General features: G+C 27.1%; 2 protein-coding genes across 5 annotated transcripts in view; one reads left to right on the top strand and one right to left on the bottom strand.

Annotated features, from left to right (window-relative positions):
* The window catches only part of LOC145938322 (scavenger receptor class B member 1), a 39834-nt gene extending 20510 nt beyond the window's left edge, over window positions 1–19324 (top strand). For all 4 annotated transcript variants that reach the window (XM_083041825.1, XM_083041826.1, XM_083041823.1 and 1 more), the window contains 7 exons: window positions 3742–3997; window positions 5035–5176; window positions 15222–15422; window positions 15682–15906; window positions 16446–16608; window positions 17789–18033; window positions 18564–19324. In XM_083041825.1, coding sequence (XP_082897951.1) covers window positions 3742–3997; window positions 5035–5176; window positions 15222–15422; window positions 15682–15906; window positions 16446–16608; window positions 17789–18033; window positions 18564–18872 — 1541 coding nt within the window. In that variant the 3' untranslated portion in view covers window positions 18873–19324. The remainder of the gene's footprint in view (window positions 1–3741; window positions 3998–5034; window positions 5177–15221; window positions 15423–15681; window positions 15907–16445; window positions 16609–17788; window positions 18034–18563) is intronic.
* Prd1 (pleckstrin homology domain-containing protein pruning defect 1) overlaps window positions 1–19725 on the bottom strand; it is a 282723-nt gene that overhangs the window by 242964 nt on the left and 20034 nt on the right. The gene's annotated exons all lie outside the window — the stretch shown is intronic.

Genomic DNA, 19725 nt, shown 5'->3' with positions numbered 1-19725 from the left:
TGCTCTATTCAATCAAGATATATATAGAGAGCAATTAAAGCAATTACTTCTTCTCTCTGCGTGTGTTTTTCGTTTCTCCCATTTAAAAAATTGTTCTCATCTAATTTTCTACTTAAAACTATCGAAAAATATGTAAATTTAATTTAATATGTAAGATAAATGTAATTTTAAAAGAATTAAAATTAAACTTAAATTAAACACAGCCTAATTTATAATATTATAATTATAGAATTATTTCCATGTTAAATAATTTTCATATTACTCAAAATCGAAAAATGTTTGCAAAAATATATAACATACTAATTTTATGTCAAAGAGAAAAAAGTTCCCTAACACAAGCATAACACAAAAATTATGTGCGTTGTATATATTTTATATTATTTTCATGTTGCAAGTCTAAGTATCTCAGTGTCTAAGTATTCCAATTCATATTCTTATGAATAATTTGAATTTTTTAAATTTTGCAATATTTTAACACCTTAAATCAAACAAAATAAAGAGGTCACCAAGAGATAAATTACAAATTGTATAACATAAATATAAAATACCTATCAGATGTGTGGCGTGCATCAATTCGAGCTTACATAACTGCTTTGAAAATATAAACAGATTTCTTGTACGATCTCTCTATGCAACCGTGTTTATTCAAATGAATAGCGCTGTTCTAAGACTGGTTTGTGTAAGATAGCGATACGCGTGTAGGTGCAGCGAGATAATCTTCGACCCTTCAAGATATCGAACGGCACTTCTGACCGGTGTCCTTCGCACGAACGCGCAAGTGAATAAAACTCTTTTATTATTCTTCCGCGATACGCATCGGCATGCTCCCAACCACACATGATTTATGAAAGGATTACTTAATAATTACGATAGCGCGATATCGCGAGAATTGTAAGTTTTGATTTTTTGCTTAACATAATTCGTTTTTCACACGTTGCTCCCACTGTCATTAAGTTTACATAGCTTATATTCATTTTATTTTTAGCATGTTTATGACTTTACATTATTAATTTGTTTCAGAAAGTAATTCATTTTTTATAATTTTATACATTCGTTTATATTTTCGGTTTTTCCGAAGTTTATAATTGTAACATTTGCTTCTTTATATCTTGATTGATGAAAACATGACATTTCTTATTGTTAGTAAAAAATAATCTTTTTTTTACGCGATTCACTCAGAAAGTGAAAAAAAATTGCTTGTATCGCGTTTGATTGTTATCGAGAATATATCATTCTCCCTCTTTCTCATAAAGATATAAAAATACTCGAATGTGTACGTTTCGACTAGTTCATATGACTATTTATAGTGACTGCGATTTGTTCAATGACAAATCCTGATGCTCTCTTGGCAACTTTTTAGTATTATTCCTTTTATCTTCATATAAGTTTCTTTATTATCTTCATAAATCATTACCAATGCATTAATGAAATATGAACATATTACTTGTGACATATTATATTGTTGATTTGCAAATGTATAATTTATCAGCTATGAAGTCTTTAATATGGAAATTGAATTACTCATTTTGATTACTCATTTCTGAGGTATTTGGCCGAGATGTGTATAATTAGAAAAATAACACAATCAAATAGTATCAAAAATAAAAATCGCTCTAATTTTATACACTGTGAGTTTTTTTTTAATGAAATTGTTCATATACCAATATTTTTAACAATAGAAAAGAAGAGTTTTTTTAAACATGAAATTTTAAAGTTTTGCAATAACAAAACTAATAAGTGAGCAAGTGCTTAATTATAAATTTCGAAAAATATGATATACAAGAGCTGTGTATATAATTAAAAAAATTAATTATTTTCCATGTAATACATATTTAAAGTCATGGACAGCATGCAAAATAAATAAATTTGTCCTCTCTAGAGAGTTGATACGAACGAACTAGGCATAGTAAATTTGATGGCAGCATATTAAAAAACAAATCATATGAACAAAAGATCAAGATTTACAATTCATCTCTTTTCCGAAAATATCGGAAGTATAGCAAAGTCCTTCGCTTCTAATCTTATAGAGATCCAAGGTTCTTCCTTACCGTTGCTTCCCTCTCTCCCTGGACCAGATAAAATATATGATAATATAATAATGCGCAGATATTCGCATGTGTTTGTGACAACTACGTAATAAATCTCATTTTTTTTCTTCAAGGATTTGAGTGGTACGTTTACCTTGATATATGCAGCATATAATCGCACACAATACGCACGCACACACATCTCATTGTCAGCAAATATTTGTGAATATAATTAATAATATTAATTATCGATACATATTTATTTAGATTTAATAATTTTACTGTTTTCATAAAAATATTTCAAAAGTATAAAATTAATGAAAAAATATATTTTTGCAGAAACACACAAATTAATCATAAATTAATTAAAAATTAATGTAGGTAATTTCTAATTACAACATTCCCTTTAAGTCTAGTATTTTTGTATCTGTTTTGGATTTTTCCTTATAATTATTCAATTACAAACAGTTTTATATCAAGAAAAATACAAAACTTTTAGATTAAAAAAGATTATTTATTTTTCTAATTTATTTATTATCTATTTTTCTAATTTTTTTCTCAATAAACATCTTATTTTTCAGGATATCATTCTATAACAATCTATGAAATAAATTATAAACTAATTATAAAATATTATTTTAAATTTTATCCGACAAAAAATCAAAATGACACAGAATTTATGGCTTTAGTTTAATCAAAATTGATTATTAAATGAAATGACGAGCACTAATTTTTTTATACTGAATACACAAGGTAGTTAAGTAAAAAATCAATCTCACTTTTAAAATACGCGTCTGTTTGACTCATCAGATAAACGATAGAATATCGTTTCTCATCTTTCGCGGCAAAAAATTATAGAATGGACCGTGTAATATATAAGATCGAGAAATCAGCACTGTTCGCTTGACCGACTGCTATATATTGTAATTCTAATATCGCAATAACGCTCGTTGCAAAAGTAATGTTGCGCTTTAATGGTCAAAGTAAGAACAGGGTATTTCTCGGCTCTTAAATATAAATTACGAAATATAGAGTTGCTGTAACCTTTATCTGCGATCAAAGTCGTTAAGATCAACGCTAAGATCGAGATTCGTAGATTTGTAGATTCAATAAAACAAAGTATAAGAAATAGAGTAGTTATATCTTTTGTATTTCAATGAATAATTATAAAAACAATGCATTATATTCCATATTTGTTCCATATTTGTTCCATATTGCTTTAGCTATATTATCATACTATTTACCATCTTACTTTTGACGAAAGAAAATTGATCATATTAATATAAAGATGGTAACATACAATAGTATTTGTACAATATAATATTTCTCGATGATAAATAAAATATTAAAATAAATAATGCATACATACAGTTTCAAAAAAAAATTAAAAATAAAATTGTACATTACTAAAAGTAATTAAATATTAATTAATTCACAAATGAATAGATCATTTTTTCAAAATTATTATATAGAGCTAATAGAGGTTCATCACTTAATACATTTCAGAAGAACAACAATTGGAATATATATGCGGAAAAATAGCTTATTGTTAGAAAAAAATCACAGAAACCACCTTATTAGAAAGATAGCTTAATTAATGATATCTTCTCGACTACGAGAAACATCAAGTTTTTTTTTATGCTCGCCCTTCGCTAATTTCAAGATTCCTCAATTGTGCGCGCTTATTTTACATGGTTTTCCTTTTTGCCTATAGATACCTTTATGCTGATAATTTTGGGTTTGCTCGGTATTGCATCTGGTTGCTTTATACTACTATTTCATCCCTACGAGTTACTCTTCAAATGGAAAGCAACATTCAGCGAGGGAGGCGAGATGTACGAATTATGGCGGAAACCCGAAGCCGATCTTTACTTGAAAGTCTACCTCTTTAACGTGACAAATCGCGACGAATACATAGATGGTCGAGAGAGTAAGCTGCGATTCCAACAAGTTGGTCCTTACGTGTACAAGTGAGTAATACAAAATATGTAAATCGATTAATTTTGCGTTTCTCAGAAACAGATATATAAATCATTTTTCTATTAATTTTAAATTAAAGATTATGAATGTAAATTCATATATGGGTTTTAGATGGCTTATTAGTTAATTTTTTTAAGAGAAACGCGTTTTATCGTTATAATACTTGGCAAAATCTCATTAAAGCAGGTACACAAAAAGAAAGTTATATCGAATGAGAACTCTGAAAAAATCGAGTGGCAGAAGTGATGAAATTACATGTTTATATTTTATAAAAAAGTAAAATGAAGAATAATCGTGAAAACCGGAGGTCGCTCGGTCATTAATGATGTTCAAGAGCGCCAGAAAGAAATGGTTATAAGTTATAAGTGATGTCGTAAATAATAATTATTGAGGGGACGCGAGATCTAGTTTACATGCCTGTCTCACTTGACCTTCCGTCATTGCTGTCGTATACGCTCTTATTTTTCGTCTTTGACATTCAAGTGCAGCAAATTTGCATTGTGTCGCAAGTTACATTTGCGTGGCCGAATATTTAAGATCGTTCTTGAAATACTTCAAACTCATTACTAGTCAACAATCTCTGAATTAAATTTCACTTAAACGAATAAATGTATATATTTATAGAAAATTAACAAAGAAGAAAAAAGAGAGGACAACAAGAATAGAATAATGTTGACAGAAAAGAAACGATTTACATAAAAATAAATTAATGAATAAATAAATAAATAAACGTATTTTTTAAAATATTTAAATTAAAAATAAATACTTAATAATAATGTAAGTTAAAGTCATACTCTACTTATATGTATAGTAGGATTAAAAATAATTAATTATAATACATATAAAGTTCTGCAAAGTTATTTTCCAATAATATATTTTCTTATCTCAACAATATATTCCGATAGATTTGTTTAAAAAAACGTTTCCAAAAATTATAGAAAACGCATATTTTAAACATAAATGTATGTACTAATGACGTGAATATAATGAATGCTAACATTATTGCACATGGCATATTTTGTTTCAGAGAAGTATTCGAGCATTCAGATGTAGTATTCAATGACAACGGTACGTTATCAACGAAATCATTGCATCCACTGATTTATTTACCGGAAATGAGCAACGGCACGGAAGAGGATCTCGTAATAATGCCGAATATCGCATTGTTCGTAAGTAGCAAAGTATTATTTTTGTAAATCGTAAATAACACGGCGAAATTTTTACAGACTTATTTTAGCAAACGCGAAATACGATTAACGTGCAGCGCACGTTTTTTTCTGATAAATGGACTCGTTCGTTCAAAAGCAGCTGCTTACACTGCTGACGTTGAAGAACGTGCTGATTTCGATAAAAAAGTTTGGAAAGAACAAAATGATAAGATCCTTATATATATACAGACATTCTGATTAGTAATTATATTTCAATTTTGTCTTTTTCTGTGTCTTTTTTGGCTCAATTAATCGACTATTAATATCACATGTGAATAAGATAATGTAAATAAGGACCTCAAATTTTCTCAAGAGTTGGCATGTTCAAATTCTGTTCATTTCAATATAAATGAGCTCTTTATCAGATTATAAAATGAGCTGTATGGATTTTCCCTATATAATTTCTCGATGCGAATTATAAATACGTAAAAAACAAGGATATGACTTATTGTCTTTCCTAACGCGATATGTAGATCATAATTAATACCTATTAATCGCAAAGTAATTACTAATTATGAATCTATTCTATTACATAAATCAATGAAAAAATGAAATATTTCGCATGCTAAACCACACGATTCGCAGAAGCACCTAATTATCGAAGGATTAAATTAACGAAGCGATTAAACTAACGAAGTTATTAAACGAAGCGAAATGTTTTATTATTCATGTCTGACGTGTCTGGTTCAATACGTAAAATTATCAAAAGTTTAGCGAACGTGATTCTCAAATGATAATTCGCCGCGTATATGACTCTCAAATCAAGTTGTGATAATCAATAATATGAACAGAAAGGTATAAACCTTGACAGATGACACGAATCGTATCAATCATAATTTCCGTAATAGAAACAAAACGAATGTCTTTTATGTATTAGTATGAATTAATAACATATCGCATAATCCGCATTTAAAATTACGCAATCAAATAATATACACTTAGAAACCAACAAAAAATGCTCATATTTCCGTATTTATAAATTTTAATCTTTTTATTATACTTTAATTTCAGATATAATTAAAAGCAGAGTTCTATTAAAATTAAATAAATAATTAATAATAAGTATTCAATAACTGTTCTACCTAGATTTGTGAGATAAATAATATCAACGGATAAAAGTTTTGATATTTTACTGTGAATATCTAAAAAATGAATATCTAAAAAATATCTGGTATACAATTAATAAAATAATAAAATCACACACACAATAAAGCAATAGTCAAAAATATTGCATTTATTAAATACTCTAATTGTGTTATAAAACAAAAATCGGCATGATCAGCAGACGAAAATATAACACGTATCGAAAAACAAATTTGATAACGTAAAAAGCATTTCGATTGCAACAAGTGAGAACTTAGATCTTATTGCATCAATCGTCTGCCACCTATCTTATTCTGAGTTAGTGCTGATGCAACCGCGGCGGTGTTCATTGGAAACTTCAGACTTCTCACCGACATTTCTATGATATTTCATTTATTTGATACGATCTAACACGTCGTAAATTTTATCAACAAACCATTAATTACGATCGATTTCGCAAAATCTTTCTTGAGGGCTCTATTCTTAGATTCAAGAATCCTGTATGCGCAAATTTATCGACGACACATTCCATTCTTACGCAATACACAACATGTGTTTTCTCGGATATATGCTTTTGCAACAGTTAATTTATCAGTTAGGAAATCTATAACAAACGAACTGACAAACGCCCACCCTTAAAATATTCTATTGTACCACTAATTAATCGAAAATCAGATATAACAATCAATTCATAGATTCATATGATTTCATAGATCATATGCATATTTTAATTTTCCATATAATTTCATAGACTATTATATGCATATATACTATATAAATATATATATATATATACACATATATATAATATTTTATAATATAATTTTTTATAATAAGTAAGGGCCAAATAATCATAATTTATAATAGCTATAATACAAATTATAATAATTGTAATTGTAATAAAATATCATTCATACGTATATGTATGTGTGTGTGTGTGTAAAAGAGTTTTTAAAAATCAAAAGACTAATATATATATATATATATATATATATATATATATATATACATATATATATAATTTTTGTTTTTAAATAAGAGCTAAATAATGTGACCAATATTTTAAGTTTAAGTAATATTAGTGATTATCACAGTTAAATTAAAGATATAAATATTAACTTTTTTCACATGAAAAAGGATAATTTTTTCTCATAGTTTTCTTTTTGCTTTTGAACAGCACATTTTTTAAAATTTGACGTGAGAAACTGGAATCATATTTTTGCTGACAAAATAATTATAGGAAATAATTACTCTCTTTTTTGTTCTTTTCTTGAACTGCGCATTATATAACTATGCTCGAGATATATAATTATTACGGGACATATTTGCATAGACCTTATCAACACAATTAATCGTTTTAAAAAAAATTTAATTTCACGCACATAAAATTGATTTCTCTCTCTCTCTCTCTCTCTCTCTCTCTCTCTCTCTCTCTCTATATATATATATATATATATATATATATATATATATAGAGAGAGAGAGAGAGAGTATATTATGTTACAATTTAATAAAATAATAGACGTCTAATAATAGACATGAAAAGAAAAAAGTACTAATATATATATATACTATATATATGTATATATAGTATATATATATATTAGTACTTTTTTCTTTTCATGTCTATTATTAGACGTCTATTATTTTATTAAATTGTAACATAATATTCTCAGCTCAGATATTACGTAACAAGATTATGGTCTTATACCCTGCGCTTTAAAATACCACTGCGATTAAATATTGCATATGACGCATCCTTTATTGCACGCAATGTAAGTTTTTCTAGAATATATCAGATTATCCGAAGTATTCACGATTATGAGAAACTTCTCTTTTGCGATGCACGAATGTATTCTCGAGAAACGCGTCGCATTTGCTTTGTGAGGTCAAGAAGCTACGAGAAGTTAGGAAAAGACATGCGGTGGCGAGAGTTAGCATCCTCATCACAAGAATATTTGTGCGAAACCAGTAATACATCACTTTTACTTTCAATTTTAATTTAAAATCTTGTCTTTTTCCCATTAGTTATAAAAATTATTATGCTATCTTTATATTACTATTTATTATGTTAATTATTATGTTATTTTTATTACGAAATATTTTATAATAACCTCGTTTACATAATTTCTTATATAAATTCCTGATTTAATTATGTTTTAAATACAAGAACAATAAAAACTCACACAAAAAAATATATATAATATTGTTATTAAAGAATTTTCGCATTCTACGTGTGTAACGATAAGAATGCACTTGTCATTATTAGCATTATTGAGATTAATCGCATAACGCGCGTTCCGCATTCCATCAGACATAATACACATTCGTGTATAAGATTTATGTGTAACAGATCATATAAAACAAATGCGGATCATTACTGTGAAATTCTGTGTAAAAAGTAAAAATATAACTTTCAAGAAACTTCTCTTCAACATTTTAACCAGACAAAAACTCATTATTGATTATTAATATCTTTAACTATAATTAATTGCAATTACTTACGTCAAAATATAATTCGATATACTTCTGTTGATTTTGTTCGCGTATGTAAATGAGCATAAAAAGCATTAATCTTACTCGCTAATATAATCGTAAAAGCTTTTATACTTTGCTTCGTGAATGATAATAAAATATGCAATCCGACATTATGCCGACATTACGCCTTCAAGTCGCATTTATATCCATTATAATTTAGACTTTGTCGCGATAAATAATCGCGCAATTATGTAAATTCAATGTAAAACAATGAATTTCTTTTTATATAGTAGAAATAGTAAATAGTGTTTAGTAAATATAGTAGAAATAGTAAATAGTGTTACAATATCTCCATTTTTAAGCAAAGAATTATATTCTTTTCTAAAAAAGGCATGTAAAATTCATATGTATATCGAAGTTTATTATGGTCGCTTTTTTGCAAAAATTAAAAACAAAAAATATTAATAAAAAATAATATCCATAAAAATATTAATTGAGTTTAACATATTATAACATATTATTTTATTTTAATTTTTATAACAAATTATATTATTTTAAAACTTAGTAAGCAAATTAACGCTTTATTAATATTTTTTGACAGAAATCAACTATAATAAAGCTATAATTTTCTAATTAAAGATTAAAATAATAATATGTTATAAAAATGAAAATAATATGTTGTAAATAATATATTATAATACTTTAAACTAGATTAATATTTTTGACAGAAATCAGCTGATTAAAGCGTTAATTCGCCAATTTAATTTAAAATTATAATATATTATAAATAATATGTTATAATACTTTAAACTCGATTAATATTTTTTGACAGTTATCAGCTGATTTTTGTCAAAAAATATTAATCGAGTTTAAAGTATTATAACATATTATTCACAACATATTATAACATATATATTATTTAAAACATATTATTTTAATAAAATAATCAATTAGCAAATTTAATTAGCAAATTAACGCTTTAATCAGCTGATTTGTGTGAAAAAATATTTATCGAGTTTAAAAAAACTGTATATTAATTTTTTTTATTTACATTTTTAATTACATTCTTTTTAACACAAAACCGAATAATGGCACGCGCTTGTGTTGTTTTAGTTAATTAATTAGTTAATTTATAAAATATATTCACCACCTTTCCTATTAAAGAAATCGTCAGTAACCAATTTGTAATTTATTTGTTAAATTGAAATTTATGTACGCATAATAAAAATCTGCATTAAATCCATGTTCAATCTAATATTAAATCGTTTTTTTTTTAGATTTAAACAATATTAATTAAAGATAATATTAATACCAGTAATAATGCGAGAACATTTAATGAGAGAGAAAAGATATATCTTTAATTAAAATTAACTGTTTAATTAATTTTATAACTCGATTTCAATTGTCATTAAATAATTGTCAAAATCATTGCTTTCATCATCATTTAGGAATTGCAAAGAAAACGGAAGTTTAATTTCAGTTCCCAATTTTCAATAAACAACCAAAATAGGCATAGCGGATGCATCCCATACGAAAGAAAAAAAGATGAAAAATGATTCTCCATGATCAAGATCATTCCGACTACTCGTCGAAATACACATTCACTAGCATAGATATGTCGCGATAAGCCTTCTTCACCGAAATAGAGTTCAAAAACGTGTAAAGAGCATGATATTCGCGATTTAAAATATATTTATAGTAAAATAATTATTTATATATATACGCATTTTTTCGGGAAGTTTTCGTATAATTAATAATAGATTTTCTTTTAATATGTAATATACAATAGATTACAATTTATAATTACAATTAGATCTCTCTAAGCTAATTACAAAGGTTTATTCTATTAGAATTTTCCTATAGTTTGAACCATATTCTCTTGTTTTCTAAAGAATTTTAATCATTAGTAGCATTATTATCGCCGTTAATGATTAAAACTCTTTAAAAATGAAAGAGTGTGTTTAAAAATATAGGAAAATTCATTTTGAGGTAACGGATCTATCTACAATTTACAGTCTACAATCTACAATCTAAATCTACATATTTAATTTCTACAAAACCGTTACCTCCTAATAAAATAATAATTCACTCACCAATCGATGCGCAATAAGGGAGTTGAATCGAGCGAACTGCATCGAAGCTGATCTGTAACACAAATAGAATTCAAATTATAGCAGTGCTCAAAATGATTAATATTTCTAAAAATTATCATTGTACCTATTGAATTTTATATTCAACGCGTACAATAATCAATAAATATATAATTAAATAAACTTTAAAAATTTTGTAAAGACTATTTTTTTCATATAAACTTTTATAGAAACTTGTATATCAACTTTTATATATGAAAAGTATTTTTTTTAAATTCTTTCTAGTTTAAATTCAAATATAGGAATAAAATTAACGTATACGTAATTTATGACAAGTATTATACAAATAAATATTTACCTCAAGGTTGCTCTGCCGGCGCCCGATGCCTCCTAGGCCTGTTCCTCCTCTCAGGTCAGGATTGTCTTTCATCAAAGTCCTTTGATTTACACGCGCGATACTTCAAACGACACTCCCGCACTAAACGTGCGACACTTTGCACGATACTCCCGCACTTAAGCGCGCGATACTTTGCACGACACTCCCGCACTTAAACATGCGACACTTTGCATAGCATTCGAATGTCTTAAAATTCCTAGATACTTATGTTGAAATCAGCTCAATAAGCACAATTTTATTATACGTGTCACAGACACGCCGTGCTTAATTACTTTTTTAGTATTTAATAATATCTTTCCCTCTTTGTATATAAAAAATATTAATATTAATATGAATATTGATATTAATGAATAAATGCAAGAAATTTCGTATGTTTCTTGTTATGCGTCAAGAGAATTCGATAAATAACTGTTTACCATTAATCCGCGGCTTGTAATTAATGCGATTTGTCGATTTGTCGTTTATTTCATTAAACTACGCGATAATATAACCAATCAATTTTAAAAGTGAAAAATAATCAAATAACGTGAGTTTGAAAAAATATTTTAACGCGACTAAAAGAAAGAAGTAGAGTGATAAGGAAATTGAATAGTGATTAGAATAGTGACAAAACAATTGTACATTTTATGATCAATTTTAGAATTGTAGATTTTATGATTATATTTTAGAATTTTTAATGTGAATTATATGCCTTACTTTATTTTAATATAACTTCGCTTAACTAGTGTAAAGTTAACAATCAATATAAAAATGAATGGATTACAAAATATTAGTATAAAATTACATTAAAGTAAATTATAACAATAAGTAATTATAATTATACATATAATCATTTACAAAATAATTTATAAATTACACATTTATAATTATAATTAATTATAATCATAATTAATAAAATATTAGTGTGTGTTCTTTATAAAATTAATCAAGTTAAATTTACGATGTATTATAAAATATTTTTTGTCTCATTTTTAAATTAAATTATTGTCTTATATACATATATATAATAAATTGAATATTTGTCTTAATCTGTTGTAATTTGTAATCCATCCATTTTGAGGTAACGGAACTAACTACAATCTACAGTCTACAATTTACACAATCTAAATCTACATTTTCACACTCTAAAACCGTTACCTCATAAATAATAATTTATCAGTCACCATAATAGATGATCAACAGCAAAGCAACGTTGACTGCAAACTACGTTGATCTGTAACATATAAGTAGAATAAAAATTGTAATAGAACCCAAGATAATTAATTTTTTAAACGATTATTCTTGTATCAGATTTTATTTTTCATGCGTACAATAATAAGAAAACAATTAAATAATCCTTTTTTTTAAAAAGGCATGTAAAGTCGATACTCGCATATATCGAAGTTTATTATTGTCGTTTTTCACAAAAATAAAAAATTAATAAAAAATATTAATCAAGTTTAACATATTATAACATATTATTATTTTAAAATTTAGTAAGCAAATTAAGGTTTTAATATTTTTTGACAGAAATCTCCTCATTAAACTGTTAATTTGCCAATTAAATTTTAAAATTATATAGTATGTTATAAATAATATGTTATAACACTATAAACTCGATTAATATTTTTTGACAGAAATCAGCTGATTAAAGCGTTAATTTTCTAATTAAACTTTAAAATAATAATATGTTGTAAATAATATATTATAATACTTTATCTTCAAATAATATATTTTTTAATAGAAATCTGCTGATAACTGTCAAAAAATATTAATCGAGTTTAAAGTATTATAATATATTATTTGCAACATATCGTATTATTTGAATTTTTATAATATATTATTATTTTAAACCTTAATTAGTAAATTATAGCTTTATTCAGCTGATTTTGGTCAAAAAATATTAATCGAATTTAATCAAACTTTATATTACACATTTTATATTGTTTTTTTTTAATTACATTCTTTTTAACACAATACTAAAGAATTGTGTTTTTCTAGTGTATTTAAATTTTGCAATATATTTATTTATAAATAGATGAAAAAGATACTTTTTCATATCTTCCTGATAAATATTAATTAATTTTTTTATACAGAAAAATATTTTACACAAGAAAAAAAGAAATATGTTAAATAAATGAAGTATACAACGCGTTCTTATAGCATAAAATTTAAATATAAATATGTGACATTTGCCCCTCGACTTAAGAAATAAAATATTAAATTTCAGTTTTAAAAAACCTAATGAAAAACTTGTTGATATATTATAACTATAGCGCCTTGCATGCTAGATAAATCCACCTGTTGCCGACGTGGCGATTACATTAAAATAATGCACTTATGAAGATAAAATCTCAAAATTTAATTTAATTTGCTATTCATTTAACAGGTGCAATAAACCATGTTTCGCTTAAGAATCCGCTTAAGCAATGCATTCCTTGTAAGTAAATCGTAAAATAGCCAGTTAAGAGTAATAGATATACCATATAGACACTCTCTTATCTGTTTAAAAGGTCACACACACGTGAGAGAAAGTGTTTCATTTATATTCATTTTTCTTGCATTATTTCCTTTGCGTACGGTAGCAATAATAATCAAATTATACTCTAGGATTTTTTTCATCATTCAGTGAATCATCAAAATTAGAACGGTTGAGCAGAAATGATCTTCTAATTATTATAATATTTTTTATATTTATATTTAAAGATTTATATTTACTTGTAAACAAATAATTAATGTTAATGAAAAAATATTTGCTTTAAGAATATGTGTATTTATGAATCTATATGTATATTATATATCAGTTTTATATTATATTTAATTTATATAATTATGAATTTTTAGAAATTTAAAAAAAGGTTTTAATGATAATACAATAATCAATGATATCGATGATTTGTTATATTTTCATTGAAATATCGACATATTAATAAAAGATTACTGGAAAATTATCTTTACATAATTGCAAAAATTGATTTTTAGAGCAATAAAAAGCATGTAAAATGTAGGACAAATATTACAGAAAAGTTTCATGTTGAATACAACCATTCATTTCTTACATATGTCATTATCATTGTTGCAATGTTACTCGCGTTATCAATAAAGTCAATGACCCTGGCAATCGTAAGGAAATAGAACGTCTGAAGATTGCACACGTTATTTTTTCCTTTGTTGAATGATATTGATATGTTACATTTAATTCGATAAAAAGCGGCATATGTACATTAGAATGACACGAACATAATAGATATGAGATAAAAGATGATAGATACGGCGCAAAACATGATGGATGTTAATGGACAATGTGTTATTCTGACAATATATACAATCATTATGCAACTCGATTATTTTTATTTATTTTTATTTTACAAAAATAAAATAGCAGAGTTCTGGGAACATTTAAATTTAAAATGTAAGATTCTATATTTTGTCTACCCAGCTACGTGTAGAATTATTTTATATTGTCTAATTTTATAAATTAAAATATATATATAATAAATATGTAAAGTTAATTTTTTACTAATTTTTCAATTCGTCAATATTTCAATGGAAATGTAACAATTAGGGTAACAATTCATTTTATTATTATTCATTATCGTATTATTATTTTAAAAAATTAATTTTTAAAAATTTACAATCTAATAAATTCAGTCGTTCTATGGTACATTACTCTTGTTAATAATACCGACTAATTGTGCAGTTGTCATTAATTATTCTCTTTCGATTTGTTAAGACGATGATAAGCGCGAGAATCAAGTGACAAGCAAAATCAACTATTTAACCTTTCGTGCGATGACTACGCGAACATGTGCGTAGAATACGCGAACGATAAATAAGCAAAATTGAATGTGTATATAATTATAGATACTACATAATCATAGATTATCGAAATGGAATCAATTTGTCAATATCAGACAAATAATAGTAATTTTACTCACCAATTGGATAATGATACGTTGCTTTTTTTCTACGGTTGCAGAGCATTACAAACTTGATGAAAGATGCCTCGTACATATCCAGATGGGGGCTCAACACATTGATCCGTCGAACAAACACCCATCCTCTGGTTCAAATGACCGCACGTGAGTTCATGTTCGGTTACGAATCGACTCTCCTTACTCTCGGCAATCATGTGATGCCCACCTGGATCAAATTCGATAAACTGGGATTAATCGATAGAGTAAGAACTAGCGACAACTTTTTAATACGTGAGATCTATTGCAATACGAGCCATGATAGCTTTAAACAAAAAAAGTAATTAATAAAACTAGCTAAATTTATAATTGATTTATTTATGGCAAAAATATTTGTGTTTGTACGGTTTATTTTTCAAACACACATTTTATTATTCTAACGTAATGTAAAGTAACGTAAATTGCAATCTGCAAAATGCAAGATTCTTGATAATGCAAATTTTGTGTTTGCACTGCGCTTTGTAGATGTACGATTTCGACGGTGATTTCGAGACCATTTATACGGGAGAGACTAATCCCCGAATAACGGGCTTGATTGATAAGTACAACGGAGATGTGAATCTACCGCAATGGACCGGCAAATGCGCGAATGTGCATGGTGCGAGCGACGGCGTTAAGTTCCCAAGCTACATTGAACCGAACGATACGCTCCTTTTCTTTCGCAAGAGCCTGTGCCGGAGCGAACGAATGGTAATTTCGATTATTTGCAATCATTTCGACGAAATGATTAACTCGTGCAACTAAAAATCTTGCGCCAAGTCATGCTTGTTGCGATGCTTGTATATTCTGTTATTAACTCTCTTTACTTATACAGCGTATATATGCTCGTAAATTGCTCTTACGAAATTCGCGGGTATATCCCTCAAGCAATTTGGTATCGATATTTCAACGCGAAAATTTCATATTGTTTTGCTCCTTAACTCATAACATTCAATTTCTTCTGTAACGTGAGTCTCAAATTAAAATTCCGGTCAGTAATGTAAAGTGGCACTTATAATTGACATGCAACCTTCAATTATTAATCATTTATAAGTTAAAAATGATTGGATATCTTAAGATATGTAATTTTTCACTAAATAAAAATAGAATCCATTTTTATCATAGAATATATTTGTATCACAATTTTTAATATTCTGTATATACAATAATATATAATAGAAAGATTTAGAAAAATCTTTCTCTCTAATACAATAATATCTCTTAAAAATAAATATCTCTTTTTGCCAAAGGTACGAGTCGGAGAAAAGACTATAAAAGGCTTGCATACGTATCAATATACGTTTCTGGAGAATGAATTAGACAATGGAGCAATAAATCCAGAAAATAAATGCTTCTGTCGACACGGGCATTGTTTAAAACCCGGCTTAATTGATGTGACTGATTGTTATTACGGTAAGATATTCCTTTACTAATTAATCAATGTTTTTGTTAGATTATTTCTATATAAGTTGAAAGTAATAATATATAATTATTATTAACAAAAATGTTGACATAAACTTGTTGTAACACGAATTTTCAGCGAACAAATTAGTACTCTCTTTACCGCTTAATATCTATTATTATTACCTTCTAACTATTTAATCATGTATATAGTATATATATTTATTTTATTAATACTAAACACGATACTCAACCGGCTATGTATATCATGAAAAAATGAACTTTTCAATCTGCATCGCGAAATCTATGATCCTTACGTTGCGTATTATATACCGATCGCGGCCATCCAACTTTTCTCAATTGAAATCGCATTCGATTGATTCGATTGTATTGTAAAAAAATATCGGCAGTTTTGATTAGAAGCGCACACTTGTAGGATACTTAAAGCAAAAAAAGAGAAAAAAATTCGGTCACGCCTTCTTCTCTCTAAGTAGCACACAAATCGATTTGTGATGATTGATTTACGTTTCTGCGCTCCTACAAGCAGATCTAGAACGTTCGAGTCTTAATGTGATGCAGTGATTTTCGCTATCGGCATGGTGCATTATGCACTTGTACCGATAAAACGCAACAAACGATCGACCATTAGCAGTGCACCGAACATGATAATAACATTATGTCATGTACGATTACGACATAATGACCACGAGGAATTATTCCCGTTGACTAATGAGCGACGCAGAACATTTTATGAGAATTGCAAGCGTGTCAATATCTCGTGTCGTATTCCGATGATTTTTTTATCGCCGGAAATGCTACATTTTTATCAAATTTACTACCCATTGACTTAAAATCAATGTCAAAAAAATTGTTTTAATATCTGTCATTTGAAATTATGCATCGGGCATTAAAAAAAGAATAAGAAATGTGAAGAAAAAAAACTTGATTAATACAAATGCAAATTATGTGTTATAAATTTTAATAATCTCTGTAAATATTATATAGTTCGATATTTCATATATAATCACATTAAATTATTTTCATTAAAATATTTTTTTTTAAATTATAAAAGACTAAATTAAGAGAGATATTTTTCATATATCATATCCTTGTGCTCGAATTATATCTGTCAGATAGAACAAGATTGCATTAACATTTAAACTATAACCAAATATTATCCATTTTATTGCAGGATTTCCTATCGCTCTGTCATATCCGCATTTCTATAAAAGCGACCCGTCATTGTTAGAAGCTATCGAAGGATTGCAACCTGAAAAAGACCTACATGAATCCTACTTCTTCATTCAGCCAAAAACTGGGATACCCGTGGATCTGGCATTTCGCTTCCAGATCAACATGCCTTTGCAAAATATCGGACACATGGCTAGGGTTGAAAAATTCAGTGAGATGACACTTCCACTATTATGGTTTGAAATCGTAAGTAAATTCTCTAAAAAAAGCACAGTCAAAAGATTAATTTAGAGTTACTTCTGTATTATATTTACTCTTAAATTGATCAGTGAAAATATCATTGATTAAAACAATATCAAGATTGACGAAAGTTCAATAAATATTTCACTAATCTTCAGTGACAGCACTCACATTTTGCTCTTCTGTTTTATATTTCACTGATTATAGCAGTAAAATTTTATTGAAGAAAATCTCAGTTATTAACTGATTCTTAGTAAGATATTTCACTGTTTTCAATATATTTATAATTGAAAAAAAATCATTGGAATTAATTACTATCAATGATTATTATTATCAGTGATAATACATTGATTTTCATTTAAGAGAGTATTTTTCTGTATTATATCTGTTATATCGTATTCAAAGCGCTGTATGCAAAATATTCCATCATTTTGTTCGATCACGAACTTGTTTGATTCATCGTCAAACAATGACACGCAAATAATAAAAGAATCCCAAAAAACAATCCAGCAATAAAAAAATATTTTTCTCCTCAGGGAATGCACGAGCTACCGAGTTCGATTCTTATACGTTTTTGGTTTTATGTAAACGTTTTGATGATTATGGAGGAATTGGCAATGTACCTGCTATTCTTATCTGGCGTGATGCTACTCATTTGGTGCGTAGTAAGGATACTATCTTATCGGGCAAACGGATCACCGGAAGAGGGAGTGGAAAAGGAAATAAAAATGAGACAAAAACGAGCAGAGAAGGACAATTGTGTCGATAAAAAGGCCAGAGAGATGGACGTGTATAGCTCGCTTCTGATCCTCGGTGATGCGAATTTGACATCAATAACAGTGTAATAATGTAGTGATAACCGTAATGCAGCAGCGAGCAAAACATTATCTCTTCAATAGCTGTTCGGTTATATTTGATTTTTTTATTAGTTAAAAAAAAACGCGCGTGTGATTATTTAAATATTAAAAATTCTGCGGATGATTCCAATAAAAAGAGGAGGACATTAATCTTCCTCTTCGAAAGAGAGCGCAGATATGGAACATCTCACGGAAAATTAGCGTAAGATCCTGAAAACACCTGATGTAGTTCATTACCTAGCATTTCAAAACTGCATTTTTCATTTGCATTCAACAATGCATATTTGCATCTCATTAACACATAAACAAGATTTTATATAACAAAATAATATAACAATAAAGTATTATTTTGTTATACATATATTATGCACAGTATAATATATGTATAACACATGAATTAATCAGGATTAATTAAATCGAATGAGTTTTATGACTTTAGATACCCTGATATTATTCAATGATATATATATATATATATATATATATATATACATATATCATTGAATAATATTAGGGTATCTAAAGTCATAAAACTCATTCGATTTAATTAATCCTGATTAATTCATGACATTTTTAGTTTTTGACTGATGTTGTAAATAGTAATAATCGCGAGTTTTCCAATTATTTTTCGGTATTTTAATAACAATGTTATTTATCTACCTAGAACTATTTTCTTGATAATTATTCACAATAATAAAATTGCCGGTATACTAGATAATGCAAATACTTGCATGGTCGAAATTTTGTATCGGAGAATATTTAATAAATTAATTTTCTTAATTTAAAAAAAATATAGGCTCTATTGAATTCTTTAATAAAAGAATTAATGATTCGGTTTGTA

This window comes from Prenolepis imparis, unplaced genomic scaffold, assembly GCF_030444845.1.
Source record: "Prenolepis imparis isolate NDT839.2.m4 unplaced genomic scaffold, iyPreImpa1.0 SCAF_7, whole genome shotgun sequence".
Lineage (NCBI taxonomy): Eukaryota > Metazoa > Arthropoda > Insecta > Hymenoptera > Formicidae > Prenolepis > Prenolepis imparis.
This window is presented reverse-complemented; position numbering and strand designations above follow the sequence as displayed.